This window comes from Leptidea sinapis, chromosome Z (genome assembly GCF_905404315.1).
Source record: "Leptidea sinapis chromosome Z, ilLepSina1.1, whole genome shotgun sequence".
NCBI classification, from domain to species: Eukaryota; Metazoa; Arthropoda; class Insecta; order Lepidoptera; family Pieridae; genus Leptidea; species Leptidea sinapis.
In genome coordinates this window covers 15,469,179-15,490,933 of record NC_066312.1, presented here as the reverse complement: position 1 = coordinate 15,490,933, position 21,755 = coordinate 15,469,179, and the positions used below count along the sequence as shown (strand labels likewise).

General features: G+C 32.2%; 1 protein-coding gene across 1 annotated transcript in view; it reads right to left on the bottom strand.

Annotated features, from left to right (window-relative positions):
* The window catches only part of LOC126978959 (calpain-C), a 36,447-nt gene extending 16,729 nt beyond the window's left edge, over window positions 1–19,718 (bottom strand). The window contains exons 1-4 of the mRNA XM_050828090.1: window positions 19,610–19,718; window positions 5,532–5,680; window positions 867–936; window positions 218–329 (exon numbers count right to left, since the gene is read on the bottom strand). Coding sequence (XP_050684047.1) covers window positions 218–329; window positions 867–936; window positions 5,532–5,669 — 320 coding nt within the window. The 5' untranslated portion in view covers window positions 5,670–5,680; window positions 19,610–19,718. The remainder of the gene's footprint in view (window positions 1–217; window positions 330–866; window positions 937–5,531; window positions 5,681–19,609) is intronic.
* Window positions 19,719–21,755: the final 2,037 nt, after the last annotated feature.

Sequence of the window (21,755 nt, the reverse complement as noted above, 5' to 3'; positions counted from 1 at the left end):
ATTGTTATGTAACCTCAACTATTTCAAAATGTGGCTAAATGAGTAATATAACATATATATTAATTGGTATTGTATATCGTTGATTCTTATGTGCGGATATTGGTCTTATAATGTGTACCAATAATGGATTTGATTTTAAAAGCTTCAATACGATTGAAATATCTGTTATCAGTATTTATTCACTAGGCGTGAACATTTTTTTTTAAATTTATATTACCTAAATATTCCTGCATAATCCGAATCCATTTGTTGATCTCCTGGTATAACACGAAAAAACAGCCCCTTGTAAAGGTAAAGTAGTCCAAAACACGACCGCATCCATTGATCGCCTTAAAAGTAATTATATACATTAATTAATTAAAAATAATCTAGTGGCAGTAGAATTAACTCAAAGTGCAATGATCGGCCGGCACATTAGTTATAATTACCTAGTAAACCTTAGGGTTTAATTAATAAAGTTAATATCATTAAAAGAGCTCAGTTAAAGAATACTGGGAAGGTATATTGTGCTGTTGCTGTTGGTAGTGATTTACTTGACAAAAAAAAATCTCCAGGACTTGATGACTTTTATAAATTGTTATGGGCTAGTAGTGATAACCATCTGCTAGTTTTTTGTTATGGAAAAGAAGGACAAATGAGATTATGGGTCACCTGATGTTGAGTGATCACCGCCGCCTTAAAAGTCTTGCAACACCAATGGATTACAGGAGCGTTGCCGGCCTTTTAGAGAGGTGTACGCCTTTTTTTGCTTTAGCTACTCGTCTCGCCACTATGGCCATGAATAAGTAGAGTGTGTTTTGTTAGTATGACCCAGATAATAATTAAGTCGTAAATGGTGTAAGCATACTATTGAATACGTAACTTACCAAGTATGCTGGTCACCACATCAAAAGCGTCATATGTTTCGTTAATGAACTTTGGATTTGCGTACAGCTCCTGCACATAAACAAACAAATAATAAATGGTAGAAATATATTTCATAGAGCTGATAGAAATCGAAACTCACAAGATGGACAACAAAATTAATACACTAGTGAATTTAAGTACTTTTTCGTTGTTTCGTTATAAGACTAACCAAACCCTGCTGCATTTCTCAGTAGCTCACGTAGGAATAACCCAATTTAGCAGTTTAGACTTGTTGTCAGGCACCTTGAGCAGTTTCCTTCCTTTTCAGATTCCAGTCAGATTTGCAAAAATATTTGCAGATTAAAACCGTCGAATAAGAACGTCTCTTAGGAACATGCCTTAACGATGACAGATATACTATGATTGTTTTGTAGGTATATGTGTATCTGGCAGTAGTGGAGCACCAACTAACATGGTCACACTGCGGACGAAGCCGTTGGTGACAGTTAGTAATTATAGAGTTTCTCAATTATTTCTTCTTTATAAACCTTTTATTTTATTTATTTGGTCTAACAGCGATTTTATGTAATTAATATTTCTTAAACTATTTACAATTTGCATTACATGCACAAGGTATGCAAAATCAAATCACATACTAATTTCGCTTATCATTACTTCGTAAAAGTGAGCTAAAAACAAGAGTCGACCAAAACAAGAGAAAAACAAAAAAAAAAATACAAAAGTAAGTCTGCAATACGCTATCAATTGAAACATTTTGAAATATGTTTAAGGAAATAAGTAATAAGTTTTTTAATTAAAATTACAACTAGATATCTATAACTCTATTTTAAGCTATGTATAATTTAGGTGTAACAATTTTAGGCTCAGCTAGGTAAGTATACAATATAACATGATGCCTATTTATTTGACAAGGCGTTGATGCACCTACTAACCAATATGACACTATAAAATTGATGTGGGAGGTGGCTGGCCTCGACACATAGGTAGATGAAGAAATATTGTTTATAATACAAAATGTGCAAATAATAAATTAAATAAATCCATATCTATTTGTGTTGCATATTTTAATATCTAGCTCCTTAAACAATATCCGCACGATTTCTTGAATTAGGCGTTATCGGAAATCCATATTTATGCAAGTGTTATGAGTTTTCTTGAGTGTACACTATAAGATTTGTCATTAACCAATTCCACACGTATTTCACCTCTCCACGAGGCTTCCTCAGAAGATGTTGACTCACCGAATTCTGGCACTAGTCTCGATATATCCGCTGGTTTAATGTAATATTTTTAAGACTACTGAAATTTAAAATGATACATCAATTAGGATGTTTGGATTCGCTGCTATCATAATTCGAAGAAAACTGATGAAAACGGCACCTCGTTTGAGGTGATACAATGATATGATATGGTACGCCGTTTCGACAGTTTTACTACGTTATGCATAGATACACATGTTCTCATAAAAATATTATAGTCTCTCAATAGTTCCTTATTAACATTCAAATGAAGCTGTTAATTAATTGTCCTTAGTTAGTTCTGACTTCAACCTATGTATCCTAATAACTTCTTAAGCTTAAAGCACTTTTTAAATGAACACTTGACTTTACTTCCATAAATGTATTTAGTCATGGTTGGTTGCACGAACAGCTTAAAGATGAAATCAATTACAATTATTTTCACCTGTCGTACATTCATCATAAAGCTCATTATCGCATTCAAAGCTACGTCAACTTGTTACTTTTGGGCTCTGTTTAATATCGGTAACGGTTAACATCGTAGTCGTTCAGTGTCCTCATATAAAACTATTATAACAATATTATGACGCAATTTGTTATTGTTGTCCTCTAAAAGTGAAATTATTTTCATCAATCATGTTCACGTGAGTTTGTTAAGAAGATGTGACTAGTTACACAAATCTCACATTAATAAATCTCTGGTGCTGTAGATGCCATAACCGTGTAGATAACAGTAGCCTACATAGTATATGGGTAATCCAGGAACTATGACTTTATATAATCCGCATAAACATGTTTTTGAGTTATTTTCTCATGTGCAAAAAAGCCGGGTAACAGAGGCAGTATACATTTTGTAATAAATGAAATAAAGCGAAAAATAAGAGTATACAATCAATTAATTATTTTTTAATATAATATGTACATGGCTATAATTAAAAAACATTAATTTCAATTAATTCTTAATTGTAATTCGTTTGTAATTTATGTATCAAAACTATTAATATTTAATTTATTTGTTTTTAATTTTTAATATAATTGTTATTGGCTTATTGTTATAAATCAATATACTTAGGTAAAAAGTAAGTCATTACAGGTCTTAGTAAGTAATTACTATATGTCTTGTATTAGAGTGAGTGAGACAAGAACGTTGAAATGCTCAGTTCAAGGCAATTCTTCGTAATTTGTTTATGGGCACGTCAAGAAAGGTGAAAGTAATGAACCGGACTGTAACCTACTTAAGCTCTAACAGTTTTCGAATATAATTCAAAATTTTATCTTTATTGACTAATGATGGAACTCATAGTGGATAGATATCGAGAAAAAAACAAAAAGTTTTTGTGATATGTCAACAAAACAATAAATAGTAGTAAAAGTAAAAAAAAACTAAAAAACTCGCGTTTTTATAGAAAAATTAACTAAAAAATAGGAAATATATTTTGATATTTGAAATTAACATCAATTCCTGCTTTATAGACGATAGATGAAAATTATATAAATTAACAAAAATCTTATTTTGCAAATTGAAAAATCTAAAAATTTTATCAAATTAATGTATTTTCATCAGTCCTCGATAAATCTACGAAGTTTGAATGAAATCTGGCCGTTTAGAGTGGGTCGAAATTGCGACCATATGTTTACAAACAAACATGCATACTGGTGAAGCTAATAAAAGCGTGTAATTAAAATGAAGCAATTATTTCAAGTTGATACAAAAATAGATGTTACGCTCATTATAATAAAATACAAATAAATAACATAAGCGAAGCTATATATTTTAGAAAAAGTAGTTGACATGTGACGCGGTAGACCCTGATAGTAAATTTAATATCCAATGTATATAGCGCTAAATCGCATTTGGACTTTGGACCATAGACTTAAAATATACTAGCGTATAGACGAAATCGTACAAGAGAGAAGAACATCTCTAACGGATATACAGCAAGATAGAAAAGCTAAGCGAAAGTCTTGTTACTGTAACCTATTTTGAATTTAATTCAGAAACAGTCAGTCACTGACACTCATACGCATTATCGGGCTGCCTGGTCGTCTATACGATATATAAGAAATAACTGTTTATAGACATTTACTTACTTTCTTAATTAAATCCTGTTTCTCGCCAACTGTAATGACTGTATTAGAATAGATATTTAGGTTGATTTACCTTGAGTGTTAAAATATTATGTTATTTTTGGTTGAGTCAATCAAGCTTCTATTATAATTTCCATAGACTGCAGATATTATCTGAAGTTATTCTCAACACCATACTATAGACAGATGAATAAAATTACAGTTGATGAAAAGAGGTTAACGTTTTCATGCCTTGTAATTAATTTCATCATGAAATGAACGACTTACCAAACAAACCTTACAAGTCACCAATAGTGTCATCATATATCCTTCTGTGACATATATAAATATCTATAATATGATGAACATCTACATTTGTTATTGTTGTGTAGGTACTTTTAAATATAAAAGAGAAAGTGATTAAATAATCTGATTACGTTCATTTTTCAGATAACCATTTTCTGTACTTTTGAGCACTTATGTTAACAATAGATTTTTATGAATTATGGTTCATGCAATATCAGATATATATTTTATTATTTGACTTACATGAGTAAGATACTATTATTCATGTATCTACAGATTTCTTGTCCATCAAATTATTAGAACTGATAGTAAAACTTCATAATTAGAAGTATTTTTAATTTTTTACAAACATAGTAAAATTAAATGTCATGTTGTTGTAAATAATTTTTCATAATTTTTTTATCTACTTAGATTGAATGATTAAAATGGCTCCAACTTTAACTGTTAGGGGGTACTTTGGTGATTTTTATTCGCACTGTCTATTAAACATAGAAATGTAAAAAAAAATCTTCTCATATTCTGAACACATATTTCAATCATTTTTTGTAAAAATAAACCTTTAAGAAATGGTGTCAATTATGCGCTATTTTTGCGATTTCTTGAGATAGCGGCCTTAGTGCGGGTTAGTCTAATATGCATATAATAATAAGCCATTTATTTCATCACCCTTATTTTATATTCAAATGTGGTATAATATGATGTCGTTAAAATCTAATTTAAGTTTAATTAAAGTGACCAGATAAATTAATATTTACTGTTTACTTTTGGTTATAAACCCCATTTTGGGTATAGGTCTCCCAAAACTATTTCTTTTCCCTATCCTTGCCCTGATCGAATCAGTTTCTCCCCTCCGCGACCGTCTGCTGATGTCATGCTTCTTTTGCCTTTCCATTTGGTGGTTTATTGTCCACCTTTTGTCCGTGTAGAGTGCAATGTTGCCAGCCCATTGCCATTTCAATGTTAGTGCGTGTCTTAGTGCACCGGTAATCTTGGTTTTTTATAGGCTATATCTGTTGTGCATATATATTATTATTATTATTATTATTTACATACATGAGGTCGTTTCCATTCAAATTCAAATGGAGGAGTTTGATGGTAGAAAACCGACGCCTGTGTAGCGGGGAAGTCGGGGTCTTCCCATAGCTGCTGCTTCTGGAGACACATGGCCTTGATCTTCTCATACTCCGCCATGCTACGTCCAACTAAAAAATAATAAAGATTAAACATATCCATTTGAAATGTGTAAATTAAAACTGTTTACTAAATACACATGAATATTTATAAATCATACAGGGCGTCCCAAGGCCACAAAGAGGAAAAGTACCTTAAATATTGTAGATGTAAAATTTTACTAAAAGAAGACATTCATTGTCAGACTTACATTATCATGTTCAACTATTTAAAAATCAATGAATGCAGTATTAAAATTGTTTTTTAAATTGAAATAAAGTCTAACTTCAGTAAAATATTACATCTACAATATATAAGGTATTTCTTCTAGATGTGACATAGCCGTGGGAAGCCCTGTATAAGCGGAAGATATATTATTAATTTTTTAAAGTGAAAGACTGAAGACTTTTTTATGACAATACGGGACGTAACGACCACGACGTTCAGCTAATGGTAATTGATACGTCCTGCTGCTTCTGCTGCTCACGATACTTGAAAAACCCAAAAATTCTGAGTGGCCTACAATTGCTCTCGTCAGTAATTTCACTAGCTACGGCGGAAAAAGGTGCCGTTGTGGTAGCGTGGCGTAGTTAGTAAAATTATATGTATATAAAATATGCAGTTGACTAGAAGATTTGCATTCCTGTCATATGTGATATAGCTCATATCACATATGAGTAACGTATATATGTTTAGAAAACAATAAGAAATTTAAGACGCTAACGATAAACAAAAAGTAATTGGAAACGTGTTATTAATATCGTCTGGGAATAGGTATTTCCTTCACTTCACACTTGCCCAGCAACTTTTGCTAGTGTTCGAATTGCAGTCAGCAAGTGCCAATTTTATTAAGGTACAACTCTAACATGATATCACAAAATTTATTTTCTTACTACTTCCATTAAGCTTGACACAATGTAAAAAAAATCGCGCGGTTTGTTTGTTGGTTGGTTTAGTTTCTTATCCTTTTCTGTAGAAATGAAATAAAACTTCATATCTTGTAAGATATGAAGTAAAATGACGAATTCCTTGTCAAAACATGTCGCTATGCAACCTTTCAGCATATAGCAGTAGCCAGTGATATAGCCGTTGTCTTATACTAAAACAACATACACATCTCTAACGTTCTCCTGGTCCAAATAACAAAATATACTCTTTGTCGCAAGTAGATGGAGGGAGGTACCGTCTTACGCTTTTTCGTAACGTACCTACACTTTACCAGTGGGAGGCTCCTTTGCACAGGATGCCGGCTAGATTATGGGTACCACAACGGCGCCTTTTCTGCCGTGTAGCAGTAATGTGTAAACATTACTGTGCTTCGGCCTGAAGGGCGCCGTAGCTTGTGAAATTACTGGGCAAATGTGATTCAACATCTTATGTCTCAAGGTCACGTGCGCTATTGCCGCTCAGAATTTTTGGGTTTTTCAAGAATCCTGCATTGTAATGGGCAGGGCGTTTCAATTATTATCAGCTGAACGTGCTATCTCGTCCCGTATTATCATAAATAAAAAGGATTTATCGGTTTCGACACAATATCCGTAATTTGTCCCAAAAACTAATTCAAAATCCGCAATAAATTCGAATTCGAGCAAAGGTCAAGGGAAAACCTTAACATGACAAAGCTAGAAAGTAATTTTAACGTTCACAAATTTTATTTGTAAATAACAGTTATCAAGTTTTCTAAGCGCCAGAAACGGAGGCGTAGATGCGATATGAATTCGAATGATTTTAATATGCAAATAAACACGTGCAAAGAATGCTACACCATTATATTTAACACCAAAGCATACATGCCACAGTATAATTAAATGCCAAGCTTTACTTATTCTGTGGCCTGAGTGAAAACTTTATCAAAGGAAGGTTAATAATACGTAATATTTTTTTTATTTTAAAGTAATTACCTACAACACATTTATGCGTGTATATATTACTCTAGTAAATTTTGCTCTGACTTATCGCGACTTGTTGTCGACTCAAGCCGATTTTACCCGAACGAGCACTACATAGTCGAGCGTGATAGCTCACTCTCATTCAAGACCCACAAAATAAAGATATCAACGCGCCTAATGTAGTTTGCACTTCAAAAATTACCTATTTTCAGTAGGATTAAATTCTCCTTGTAAACGCAAAACCATTTAACAATTCTGTTATTTAAAGTTGATTCGTCGAAATTTAGAATACACAAACATGGGAAGGTAAAATCAAAGCTTAGGACTAGGAAGTAGGATCATGTATTTTTTTTAAATAAACATATAAAAAGAAACATACATAAATAGATTTTTTTTTGGTTAAATTCTCGGATTTATTTTATTCCAATGCAAAAGTTCTTCTAAGGTATGTATGAACGAAGAGTTGTTGTTAAACTTATAAAAACATGCATTCTATTGTTTAAGTATAACAATCGGTCATATTTTCTTAGTTGTGCAGAGAAAATTGTTTATACTTGGCATACTTATCAATCTTATTCTGCTGGAGAAATCTTAAATCCATGAGAAAAATATTGTACAAATACCCTATCCATTTTTGTCATCGGTGTCTTTGTCAGTCGATCGGTAAACTTAAGCTGAGTTATCTATAGAGCGTAGGTACTCAGACTTTACTGAGATCTTTCTTACGTAAAACTTAGCTAAAGTCTAAGCACGTCCTATAGATTTCAACCTTAGAATAAACTAGCATATGGACAAACAGACAGCCCGACAATGCGTGACCAATATATTATTGATTTATGAATATGTGCGTTATTTGATTAGCTAGTTTAATATTCAAAATACTTTTTTTAATGGAATAGGAGGACAAACGAGCGTACGGGTCACCTGGTGTTAAGTGATCACCGCCGCCCACATTCTCTTGCAAGACCAGAGGAATCACAGGAGTGTTGCCAGCCTTTAAGGAAGGTGTACGCACTTTTTTTGAAGGTACACATGTAGTATCGTCACGGAGACACCGCACAAGCAAGCTCATTCCACAGCTTTGCAGTTCGTAGAATAAAGCTCCTTGAAAACCGCACTGTGGAAGACCGCCACACACCCAGATGGTGGGGATGATATCGTTATTTGTGGCGTGTCTTGCGAAGGTGGAATTCGGCCACTCCCCGTGATAAATGCGGTACAAGACACACAATGAAGCGACGTCTCTACGTAACGCCGAGTGATCCAGGATCTATATATATTTATATATATATTTCTTGTGTGCGTGTGTATGTCACTGAACCCCTCCTAGACGGCTGGACCGATTCTAATGAAACTTTCTGTGTGTATTCAGGTGGATTCGAGAATGGTTTAGATTCACAATTGAACAACCTCCTAAACTGCTGGACCGATTTTGATGATTTTTTTTGTGTGTTGCAGTGAATTTGAGATTGGTGTGTGTCTTCAGGTGGATTTAAGAATGATTTTGATTCACAATTGAACTACCTCCTAAACGGCTGGACCGATTTTGATGATTTGTTTGTGTGTTCCAGTGAATTTGAGATTGGTTTAGATTCTCAATTCCGTCCATATAGTGTATTTAAGAGGACTCCTTCTAACAGCTGGACCGAGTTTTCAAATTTAAGACGTGTGTCCGAAATTTCCGACAGAACAACGTCTGTTGGGTCCACTAGTATAATATATATCCAATACTAAGGAGCTAATACCAAACGTGGCTTACTGTTTACGACTTGTATTGAAATCAAAATCGGTTATAGTAACAATAGATTCGGTCTCCTTATCTTTGTTGCTGTATCTCCGTTCGATTTATTTGTGTATGTATATATTTCTTAGACTAGTATATTCTAAGGCTATGGTTGCTATTTCTCCTAAAATATATTTAACCACTATTAATATTTGTATGAAATTTACTTATCATAATTTATATGAACTGTAATACATAATAATTATTTATGTATGCTTGTATATGCAAAATCCTTACATGGTTCAATCTATTCATGTCGACTGTTTCTTCTCATAATATTAAATGTTAACATTTACATATAACATAATAAGTTTCCTGAATTGCTGGATATTATAAGAATGGGTTTGTAGGCTACATTGTAATAAAACAATTGAGATTTTTGATGTTTTATTTTTGTTAAATATTTTTTCCGTCCAAACGAGACTCGAATCACATCCGTGATATAATCTCAAACGGATCAATTTGTAGCCGTAACGGCAAATAAAAGAACTAAAAACAGTCATCTATTGTTTTTTTTTACTGAAATTATGAAGCTGTTTTATTAATATTTTGTGTTTGGTTGCCAACTTCATAACAAACAGTAAAAGCTATCTAGTATTAGGAAGATACCTACATCTCAACTAGCCTTGAATATTACTTATGTGAAGTCGAAGAACAAACGTTTTATCTGTATGTGTCAACGTAATGGTGGTGTATATAAAATAATGCACTAAAATAATATAATTTTTTTGTTGATATAGAAGAAGTTCATATTATGTTCTTAATTTGAAGCAATAGTATGACAGAAATTAATCTCATATATAAAATTCTCGTGTCACAATGTTAGTTATCTTACTCCTCCGAAACGGCTTTACTGATTTTTAGCAAATTTTATATGCATATTCAGTATGCATATAATTTTAAATATAAATTTTAAGGTATAACCAAACCGATATAGGGTTGCAAGATGGCAATCGAATACAATAATTTCCTTATGATATATTTGGTAGGTCTGAGAAACGATTCCATCAAAATTTTAATATTTTTTTTTTAATATGTTATATGGCAATACGACGTTTGCTGGGTCAGCTAGTCAAATATAAAATAACTCAATTACGATTTAATTTAAGGCACCTTTTATGCAAACCTAATTCCTTTAATATTAATTCAATAGTACCTATTGATAGGTTTGAAGTTGGTGCCAAGCCAAATAGGAGGTACACACTCTCGCCACGAGTGCCTTTCTTGCGACATGGCTTCGTCTCAAACAAAACAACCCGATCAGGCTGGCTCCGACTTAAACCCTATCAATAGATAATATTTTATTATTATCAAAGCTATTAGATTTGCATAATAGGTGTCTTAAATAAAATGTAAGTTATTTTATATTTTATAGTTTTTGAAGTCAGTTTTTTTAAACGTGTTTTTTTTTATTAGTTTATATTATAGCTTTTACTAATGCTTTACATTCTACTAAACTTTCTATATGCTTAGAACAATGTTGCATATGCCAGTTAGTGGAGAAACATACATACAAAAACAAAAGCTTGATGGCTTTATGCTACTCATGAACAATAATAATTAGAGATAACTTGAGCGCTTGAACAATGTTCACGTTTCTTTGTTAAAAATCAAAACTACTGTTTATCGACTATAAAATAATAGACAGGATTTCTCTATAGCTACAGAGTCACCAGTGCGTTAAACTTCACTACGACAAAATTACCTATAGATGAACTAATTGGAACTCAGCTCATTTTGCCAAGACTGCCAATGCTTATTCGAATTATAACTGTACAGCGTCACGCTTGCTCTACAGTCTACACCGAGAAATGTTACTTAGCAGTGTTGTTTACCTGTGTCGTACATAGCTTGTATAATATATAATAATTAATGAACATATGAATTAATAATAATATATTATATAATGCCTGCGTAAATTAATTAATATCAACCAACCAACTCATCTGCATATGACGACAATACACGAATTTTGTTACCTATACATTTAGTAGAAATCAAGTTCCAATAGAAAAGTACATAAAATTAAATATTATTCCTTCATCCTTGGTTAATTTATTTAAGGAGCGCTAGACCAATTCTGTATAATATCAATTTTATGTTCTATTCAGAAATATAAATGATCTAAGTAATATATATATATATAATTTGGTGTCGCGGGGCCTAGAATCGTTACAGGTTTTATTGAACAGGAAAACGTATGTTCGGTCAGCAATTAATAATGATACTTAATTAAATCTTTGTATACATAAAATAATTTAAAAGAGTTTAGACATTATAAAACCAATCAAACATTGATTTTGGCGATGTTCAGGTCATTACGATTATCTATACATCTTTATACATATAAATGAAATTGGAGTGTCGGTTTGTAATATTGAAATAACCGTTTTTTACTACTGTATATGAATATTTATGCGGTACATACACCATAATAACATTTTTTACAATTTTTGTGTCTGTCTGTCTATTTGTTCCGGCTAATCTCTGAAATGTCGGGACCGATTTTGACGGGACTTTTATTGGCAAGTAACTGATTTAATAAGGAGTAATTTATTAAAATTCCTACGTTTATTTTAGAAAAATAAAGTAATGTTGCAATGTCCAAGAAACGGTCAAACTCTAAAATATATGGCAAAACAACGTTTGTCGGGTAATATTTAATACTTAAGTCTGATCCAATAAAACTCAACAAAAACAAATAAAAACAGAGACATTAGAAAATAAGTATCTACATTTTAATGAACGTTATTACACAGAAAACATAAAAATATTGCTCCTCGAGTACACTACCCGGCAAAAACAGAAAAATTATAAAATACGATCATAAAACACTATAACAAAGATGTAAAAAATACAGAAAACTTCGAACAACAGCTGATTCTCTGCACTCTTCAAACTTGTTAACGATTGATGAAATTATTATGCAATATAATTTCTAAGACATAACATCGTAGAAAAACATATAAGTACAAAAAAGGCCTTCGTGGAACTTAAAACTCACAAGATAGACACGGAATAAAGCAGTAGGAAAAGATCTATGCCAATGAAATCACATTTTCAATGAAGCAATGACTTATATAGAACATAACAAGTATAAATAAAAAATTAACGAATCTTAATTATTTTTTTTATGAAAATAAGCGACGAGACGAGCAGGACGTTTTGCTGATGTTAATTGATACGCTTGCCCATTACAATGCAGTGCCGCTCAGGATTCTTGAAAAACCTCAAAAATTCTGAGCAGCACTACAACTTTGCTCGTCACCTTAAGACAAGATGTTAAGTCTCATTTGCCCAGTAATTTCAATAGCTAATTAATATCTTTATCAAAGCAAAAGATGATTTTAGAAATTATATAAACAAGAGTAATCTTTAAATTAGAAATGAGCCCTAGAAGAAATAATATTCCCCAAAAAAAATTGGCTATATACGTAGGTATAGTTAGTTTGAACTATTTTAAATTACTTTAATAAGGATGGCCCAAAAGATATTGACAAGACAACAGGCTTGCTGCCGAAACATAAATTCTAAATCGAATAGTGTTTTACAAATTCATCAACCTCTTCGTGCACGCTCGGTTACCATTTTGGAAAATAATAATGGAACCATAATATGATGCTTTACGATTGTGTTATACATTTGTTGGTTGAAACACGATAAAAATAACGTTTCATCTACGCTTAGTAGTCACCAGCACTTGTGTACGTACAAGGCGCGGTGACCCACTTGGCCAGCTCTCCACACGGCATCCATGTGTGGAAACCGAGATTAATGCCATGGCTCGAATACTTACTCAACAAGTGCAAGGTTACAACTTAAAGCGATCTCACAAAGCAACCAGATACCTAAAGGCCTGGATTCACTTTGATTAGTGATTAGTGCAGGTGGTTAGTGATTAGGAGAAAACAAGTATGGACAGCGACGGATTAGTGCAGGTGATTAGTTGGCTGCGTAGTGATTAGAAGCGTGTTCTATTTTTTTGCGAGTGAAGTGCGAGTAACCATGTCTCGCGCGCCCTCCCTTCCCACTCACTCGCAGCGTGCCTGCCACTAAAAACGTATAGTTCATAAGCACATTGAGGAATTTTCTAGAAACTGTGACATTCATAATGTTAACACGAGGAACAAACATAAACTTATTATGCCTACTACTCGGTTGGGTCGAGTTAGTAAGTGTTTTGTTGGGCGATGTATATGCTTCTACAATATGATCCCTGAAAGTGTACAAAACAAATGTGCTACGAAATTTAAAAGAATCGTTAAAAAACGTTTGTGTGGGAAAGGTTATTATAGCATAATCGATTTTCTTAATGACACCACGGACTGGGATTAAAGCGAACACCCTCAGGCTCTTTAATTATAAATGTTTACTGTACGATATTACATTGTAATCCATATTTTATATAAAAAAAAAAGCCCGCTGAGTTTCTTGCGCCCATTCTTCTCAGGTCTGAGGCAGTCTCTTTTGAATGGGTGGTAGATTTTGACGTTCAATAAGTGATTATAAATCCTATTTTGAATAAAAATATTTGAATTTGAATACGAGAGCAAAGTAATATTCCGTCGTATCATCAGCAGCCAACTCCTTAAAGAGTTGATAGCTTGCGCCATGAATGGGTCTTCTGTTAATCCATTTTCGAAGCCATATTTTTCGTCTTGCATGTTCAGCTTCCAAAAGTTCTTCGGTTTCAGATACCACCACTTTTAATACTTATTTAAGTAATTCTTGCAATTGCAAGCGCGCTTCTCTATGTTCGTCCATACTTGCTGATCAGCACCAATTGAATTTACTAAACAAGATTTTTATTTATTTATTTATTTCTTATTAACAAATTACATAGTATAGGTAACAAAATTATTGTACATACATAAACTCATTTGAGTTTTACCGTGTACAATAAGGTCGTCGGTAGACATATAATATTATTTAAATTTAAAGTTTAATACTATATTAACTACTTAAATTAAATTACTTATTTTTAAAGAAAAATGAGACAACTTAAAACTACATACAAATATTAATTATACAGAAAAAAAAAACAAAACAAAAGCATTAACATTTAGGTGCTAAGAAATTTTATGAACAAGATTACAAACTAAATAACTTACAAATACCCTCAATATTAACACTACAAGTATTGTTGCTTTATATACAGAGTGATTATTTTATTTACAAACAATACAAAACTGCAAGAACGGAGAGGAGGGTGAATTTTTGACAGTTTTGTTTTGATTTTTTAAAATATTTATTTAATTTATATTTCAGGTTTTTTACTGTCAGGTCCTGAATTGGACACTGCTTGTACTATACACCTGCACTAATCTTCCTCAATAACTAATCACTTCCACTCGCACTAATCAAAGTGAATACAGGCCTTTATGTGTGTTAGATCTAAATTCTTAATGATTGTGAATGAATTCGCAGGCGACGTACGTTTCGGATCAGCATAATAATAGTTCGCAAATCTTGTTATGGTACTTCAACTCTCCAATAAGTTAATGTTGAGAAGTTTTCGAAGCAGCATTATCTCCTCCGTATACTTAGTGATAGCACTGTGTGAGTTATAACGCAACTCATATATTGAAAATAATATACTTTTATTTAAAATGTTTTTTTAAATCATTTATTGACCGTCATAAACTGGGCATATCATGTTTGTTTTTTTCTGGTGTCATGATTATCAAAGTTTCTAGAATATTGCTAATGTACATACATAACATTATCAGTGGAAGTAAACTGCTCAGCCCAACAAAAATTGTAATTCTAACCTGTAAAATAAAATTGTATTAAAGTTGTGCTGGGGTTCTTTTTGCAGTTCTTTTTTTGTTTTGCCATGAACTGCAATAGGTAAGCTCATTGATATAAGGATCGAGTTTTATTTGTTACTAGTTGACCCGACAGCCGTTGTTCTGTATATAATAAATAAAATACTGTTTTTTTATGAATTTGTCGATAATATTTAATAACATCAAGAATTATTTCGTAAAATATGCTCCCTGTTGTTGTAATGAAATTGTTTTACAGCAGAACTGTTAAACCGTGCGTCAATAAATTTTTTCATAGAAAATATGTCCATACAAAACAAATATCGGACGACGGGGGACACATCAAAGGAAAAACAAAATTGTTGTTTTTATTTAATTCCGAACACTTTCATATTTTTTCACCTTTTAAACCTTCACTGGACTTCCACAAATAATTCAAGACCAAAATTAGTCAAAACAGCAATTCATTTTTATATATATAGATTGACATATACAAGTTGAACTTTGTGTGCTACGGGTAAAATTAATATCTTTGAATCAACATACTACATCTATAACTGTGTATCACTGAGATTTAAGAATGAATTTTCTCAAAAGACCGTCTCTACATACAACAATTAGCGGCAGTTGACAATGTATTCCTTCTCTTTAAATCACAACCACACTATTAATTCTCTTCGAGGCTTTTCTTCGCCGATATTTTTTATGTGGACTCGGCTTTACAAACTCTGAACTGCACTTTTACTTAGTATAAATATGGAATACAATTGAAGGTATGTATATGCTTTATGTTATACAAATCCGCACTAAATGCGCCTAAAATCTGTAAATTGTTGTTCGTTATATTAATTAAATTTATTAATAAAGCAATCTTATGAATGACGACTTATGATCTTATTTTTTAGCCCTGCTATGCTCAGAAAAAGTATCTTGTAAACCGATATGAAATGAATTAATCATAATTTATATTTGATAAATTTAATTATTAAATATCGTATACGATACATAATATCAACTATGAGCCATGTTCGACCCTTGAACGAAATTTTATATTTACATTAATTTATTTACAACAAATAAATACGACTGCGGAACCTACAATATAATAGCACATTCTTACCTCAAAGGTCGGAACGATCTCTAAGACATTACCATTCTGGTATTGCGGATGTATGCCACTTGTCCGTTTACATTTAATATAAAAATAGCTAATAGAATAATATAAGATGAAATAGCATGATATAAGAATAGCTATATATCCTAGCTGTCAAATCCTTCCACAATACGTAGATATTGAAATATCATACTCACTTTTAGAGTTAGGACGTTATTCTACAATCGCTCGAGCGCCAGCAACGCTCTTATGATTTCTCTAGCCCGCTATTCCATAAAGTTAAATCGGTTGTGTTATCTACTATACGTGTTTATCTTTCTTATATGTTTTACCTATGGCTAATATAGTTGGTTTCACAATTAATTAAGGTTTATATTTCTAAGTTATAGTAAAATGTTATTGTGATATTGTTTGTTTTTTTCCTAATTAAGTAAATAAATACTAAGACACTCTACAACAATAGAAGCCTTTTGAAATCGGTTACATTACCATAAAATACTTAAAATAATATAGTAATAAATAAATATATTTTAACATTTGCGCTAACGCACTTTAAATTCGATCTTTTTATTACAAAATATCGCCTAAACATATATTATAATTAATGTGTAAAAGTAAATAAAGTAAAATATGTACAAACATTTTGTTTCAATAAGGGCGTTGGTAGCGCAAAGGTTAGTGCCGTGGCTATTCACCCAGGAGGCGCCGCGGCCGGTTTTCTTACGGTGAAGGAAAACTACTTTTGACAATAAGGGATGAGACGGGTAGGACGTTCAGCTGATGGCAATTAATTCACCCTGCCATGCCAATGTTACATAAGACGTTAAGACTAATTTGCCCAGGAATTTCACTAGCTACGGCGCCGACCGAATCATAATAATGCTTAGCATATAACCTACACGCCCATGCAAAAATATTTAAAAGCTGTGTAAAATTGACCAAGTGGCACTGGGCTTATAAGGGCTTGAACGCCCGTGTTTCATTATTTCAGTATTCCAATTTTGGTAATAAACCATTTCATATTTCCTAATAATTAAAATTAATATTACTCATTTGGAGAAGCTTCATATTTATAATAAAGATTATTGATGCCACTTGATGGTATCTTGATCACATTAGTCCAGGAAAAAACTTACTTTGTAGACTACTGTTGTTACTGAACGATGTTCTATCGTAATTTATACGGTACGTTTTCAATTTGATTTCAAAACATCAAGTAAATAAGTTAGCTGTACCTTAAAAAGTTATTTTATTTGATATCTTACATAATAAAATTGCAATTGCTTATAATATTAGTCTAATAATTTATTTTTACTACATCTTTTATTACATCGTCTCAAACTTTTTCGTCTGTTGCATGTCGCGTGACGGTCGGGCGGCGCCCATAGTTCGCAGTGCTCCACACTATTTTGTTTGTTTTTGTCTTAATGTAAATGTTATTTGTCAGCGTTTAATGTAAATATTTTTCATTTGATTTATTAAATATATTGAATATAGTCAACTATTAACCGTCGTTTATGAACGATATCATTTCATTGATGTTGAAGTCACGAATGTATTTGATTAACAATATCTAGAATAAAATTAGTTGAATTAGTAAGAGATTTCTGGATATAAAGTATGCTTTCTCCATAGCACCAATCCGAAAAATAATACCTACACCCCACGGCTTAAATAATTCATTGTTTAATTAATGTAAAAATTATACTGTACCTGCAGAATTAATACTCGTACCGTTATGATCTATAAACTACTTCAATATCCGGCTTCAATAGACTACAAATACACCAACTATATATTTGCAGTATTTACCTGCCAATATTGCAGTTTATCAATAGATATCTAGATTAGATATGGATCCTTAAATATCTGTTCATTGTGGTCACTAAAGTTTGACGAGCCAATAAAGAAGAAAATAGATAGCGCATTTTCATATTTATAAACTATTTTGTTTAGATTGCCCTGTTTATTTATTTGGGTCAAATCCAGTAATTGACTTATTGATTTGAAATTTGTTACATACCTTTAGTTCTAATGACAATACCATATAATAAGTTCTGTGTCATTGTCAATCAAGATGGCCGCCGCTACTAAATGGCGGATTTTATATTATTGTTTCACAACCCCTTCAATATGGGTATCAAATTAAAGGAATTCACTAGTAGAAGATAGTGCACAATAAAAAATCATAGAAATACAATAGGCACCAACATCAACACCAAATATCAAATAAAAGCATTGCTTAGTAAAATAAATTACACTTTGAAAAAAAAAATCATTATGGACGTTAACAAAATGGTTGGCGATTTTTTTTCACTACCTTCAATATGAGTATCAAATGAAAAGGCTTGAGTAATAGAATACTGTAATATGTAAAAAAACTTGAAAATAAATGAGTAAATAAATTTATTTTTAAATGAAACGATTCCATTAAAAATAAAGATAGAAATGTAAGCAATGTAAAAAGCTAAAAAATAATTCGGTAGGTACCAGTCACATCACTCTCCTCGATAATCTAGGGCACTGATCAGACAATAAATAAAATCGTGGGGCGCGCGTAAATTGCGTAAATTAAATAGCATTTTTTTATGATATAGCGTATGATGGAAATTTCACACGATATTAACTAAAAATAAAATGAAATTATATAACAACTATGCAATAATCAAATAGCTTGTATTTTATTGGGCTATATTTGTAGTAGCCGTAAACACTTAATTGATCCGGTTGAATAAGTGAAAGTAGACACAAATGCACGATAAGTATTATTGCAAGATATTGTATGAAGCAACAAATATAGATCGGGTTGAAAGTTATCACTATCCATGCTCTGTAGGTACTAGGTATCATGAAACCCGCGTGGCTGGTGACTTCATAGTCTTTACAATTCTCGATCTTACTTCCCCACAGGCGCTTGTTGAGTGTCAGCGCACTTAGGTCTCAAGTTATCACGTACTTATAATATCTAGGCTATCAAAGATAATAACATAACGGCATCATTCGCTTCGCTTGCACATGTAGTAGATTGTTCACAAAACTTAATACTAAAGTTATTTTATAAAATCACCGTACTTTCTTTTTATAAATAGCTGTTCCAACTGAAAAATAATATCGCAATAAGGACCTTTATTTCATCGATTACAAGGTTCTAATTAAATGTAGGTATTATAGAAGAATGGCTTTATACAATAAATCTAACAGATTATGGAATGCTATCACTAAATAATAATGTTAAATTAAACACAAAAAATCGAATGTTATTTCGCTTTAAGCAACATGAATAATCGTATGATTAAATGGTTCATCAGTCTAACACTACACACAGACAGTATTATAAATATGTTGTAACATATTTATAATAATTACCGCACGTAAGTATTTAAATAATATAGAAAACATACACTTACCTATGTTAAGTACATTCGCACAAATAAATCACACTAGCAAGAAACACGCGCGCACTCACCATCCGACGCATATGGACTGGTTTCGTTTGCCGTTTGAGGTTTCTTCGACTCTATCACTCTAGGTAGAGTGCAGGCACAAAACATTTCACTTGTAGGTGAATGAAATATGAAATGCGATTCATTTATCACAGTTACTTGTAGTCTTCTTATAGTTTTAAACGTACAGTATTTCTTAAATATACATAAAAATAAAACATTTGCTCCTGTAATTTGACTGCATTTTTGTATGACATTGTGTACTATCAAAAATGGGCGTGCCTTAAATTGTGTTTTTACATTTATTATAATTTTTATATTACGTTGAACTTGAAGACAAGTTAACATTTCAAGCATCTATATAAGTAGCTTTAGGATCGCAATCGAGCGTTTATTTTTCTCAAATGAAGAAAATTCACAAAATAAAACCTTTTTTTCGTATGCTGGAATAAACGCTTTAAGGTCAGCTCAAGGTCGTATTATAACAAAATAGAAATACCATTAAGACTGCTTACTGCTGCAATAGATTTTTGCCTGTTGTAAAGCTTCCGGCTTAAATTTCTGACACACGGAATGCTCACACGGAGTTCTCAATGAAGGAAGAGAGGATCATTCATCCACCACAAGTACCACCTATATGATATATATGAGCATGTCGCATGAACCAGCCATCGCCTCCCTTAACGATATTTCAGGTAAGGTAACCACCCGCACCCGTCAACACCAAAATGAGCATGACGAATCTTGCCGCAAGAAGTCTATAAAAGACAAAAAAAAAATGCTCACTAAATAATTGCATTTTTAATTGACAAATTTCTTTAAATTTGATTGTTATTAACTCAAATCAAAGCAAAATCACTTTATTTATGAAGGTCAAGAAAATAACCTTTGACAATATAAATATTTACTTCAGAAAAGGTTGAGCTTAAATTAGAAGAAGTGGAAGAACTCTTCTTCTTTTAATTTAAAACCATGCTCTTTCGGTCATTGACATCGGCATTGTCTATGCTATGTTTTATTTATGTATTTTCCTCCACCCTTCTCTCTCCAATCGCTTTCTTGACTTCCTTATACGTCACGACAGTTATCTTCTTCTTGATTAGATATATATAAGTGATCCTAAACCTAATCTTCCACTTATACAGATATTTTCTTACAGAGGAATAAAAAAAAAATCGTCAAAAACTCTGCCTTAACGAACTTATCATTGTATAACATTCGAATAAAATACACAGCAGCATACTCAACAGTAAAAAAAAGTATGTATGTGTTTCATTATTTCATATTTTAGTTTATCTGCCATGTCCTGAGTCACGACTACAACTCGCCTTGTGACAATCGTACGAGATAACTGAAATTCTCTTATAGCATAGATAATCTCGGTTTTATTTTTTAAATTCCCTAAATAAGTCTCATCCGCTTCTAAAATGCTTCTTTCACTAACGATCCGTCTTTAAATGGTTCTGGTGTTGGTATTGAAACTAGCGAAATAGATAGGTCTTACTTTTCTTCACCGCACTCATTTCGTACAGATGTTTCGTCAGGAACCCTCCCAAAAAGCCTACCATTGACGGGAGCGAGCGTAGATTCAAATCCCTCACTTCACAAAGGTTTTCTTTTTATTTATTATGAATAACTGAAGCATAATATATTTCGATTACTATGCTGATTTCAATATGTTATTTTGTGAAAAAGCTTCACTTGCACCGGAGTTTCTAAAAAACACACAATTCTTATTTTTTACTCAAAGTAATTCAAATCAGACCAAAATTAAATCCTTCAGGACAATGTTTACCCCAGATTTATTGTTATTTGAGTTAGTTTTTTTATCTTGGATTGTTTATGTCAATAAAGGATAAGACGAGCAGGACGTTAAGCTGATGGTGATTGATACACCCTGCCTATTACAATGCAGTGCCGTTCAGCATTCTTGAAAAACCAAAAAATTCTGAGTGGCACTACAATTGTTCTAGTCACCTTGAGAGAAAAGATGTTAAAGGAGAAATTGCCCAGAAATTTCACTAGCTTCGGTGCCCTTCAGATCGAAAAACACTAATGCATTTTGCACATTCAAATGATAGATCCTACTTTTCTTCACCACATTAATTTG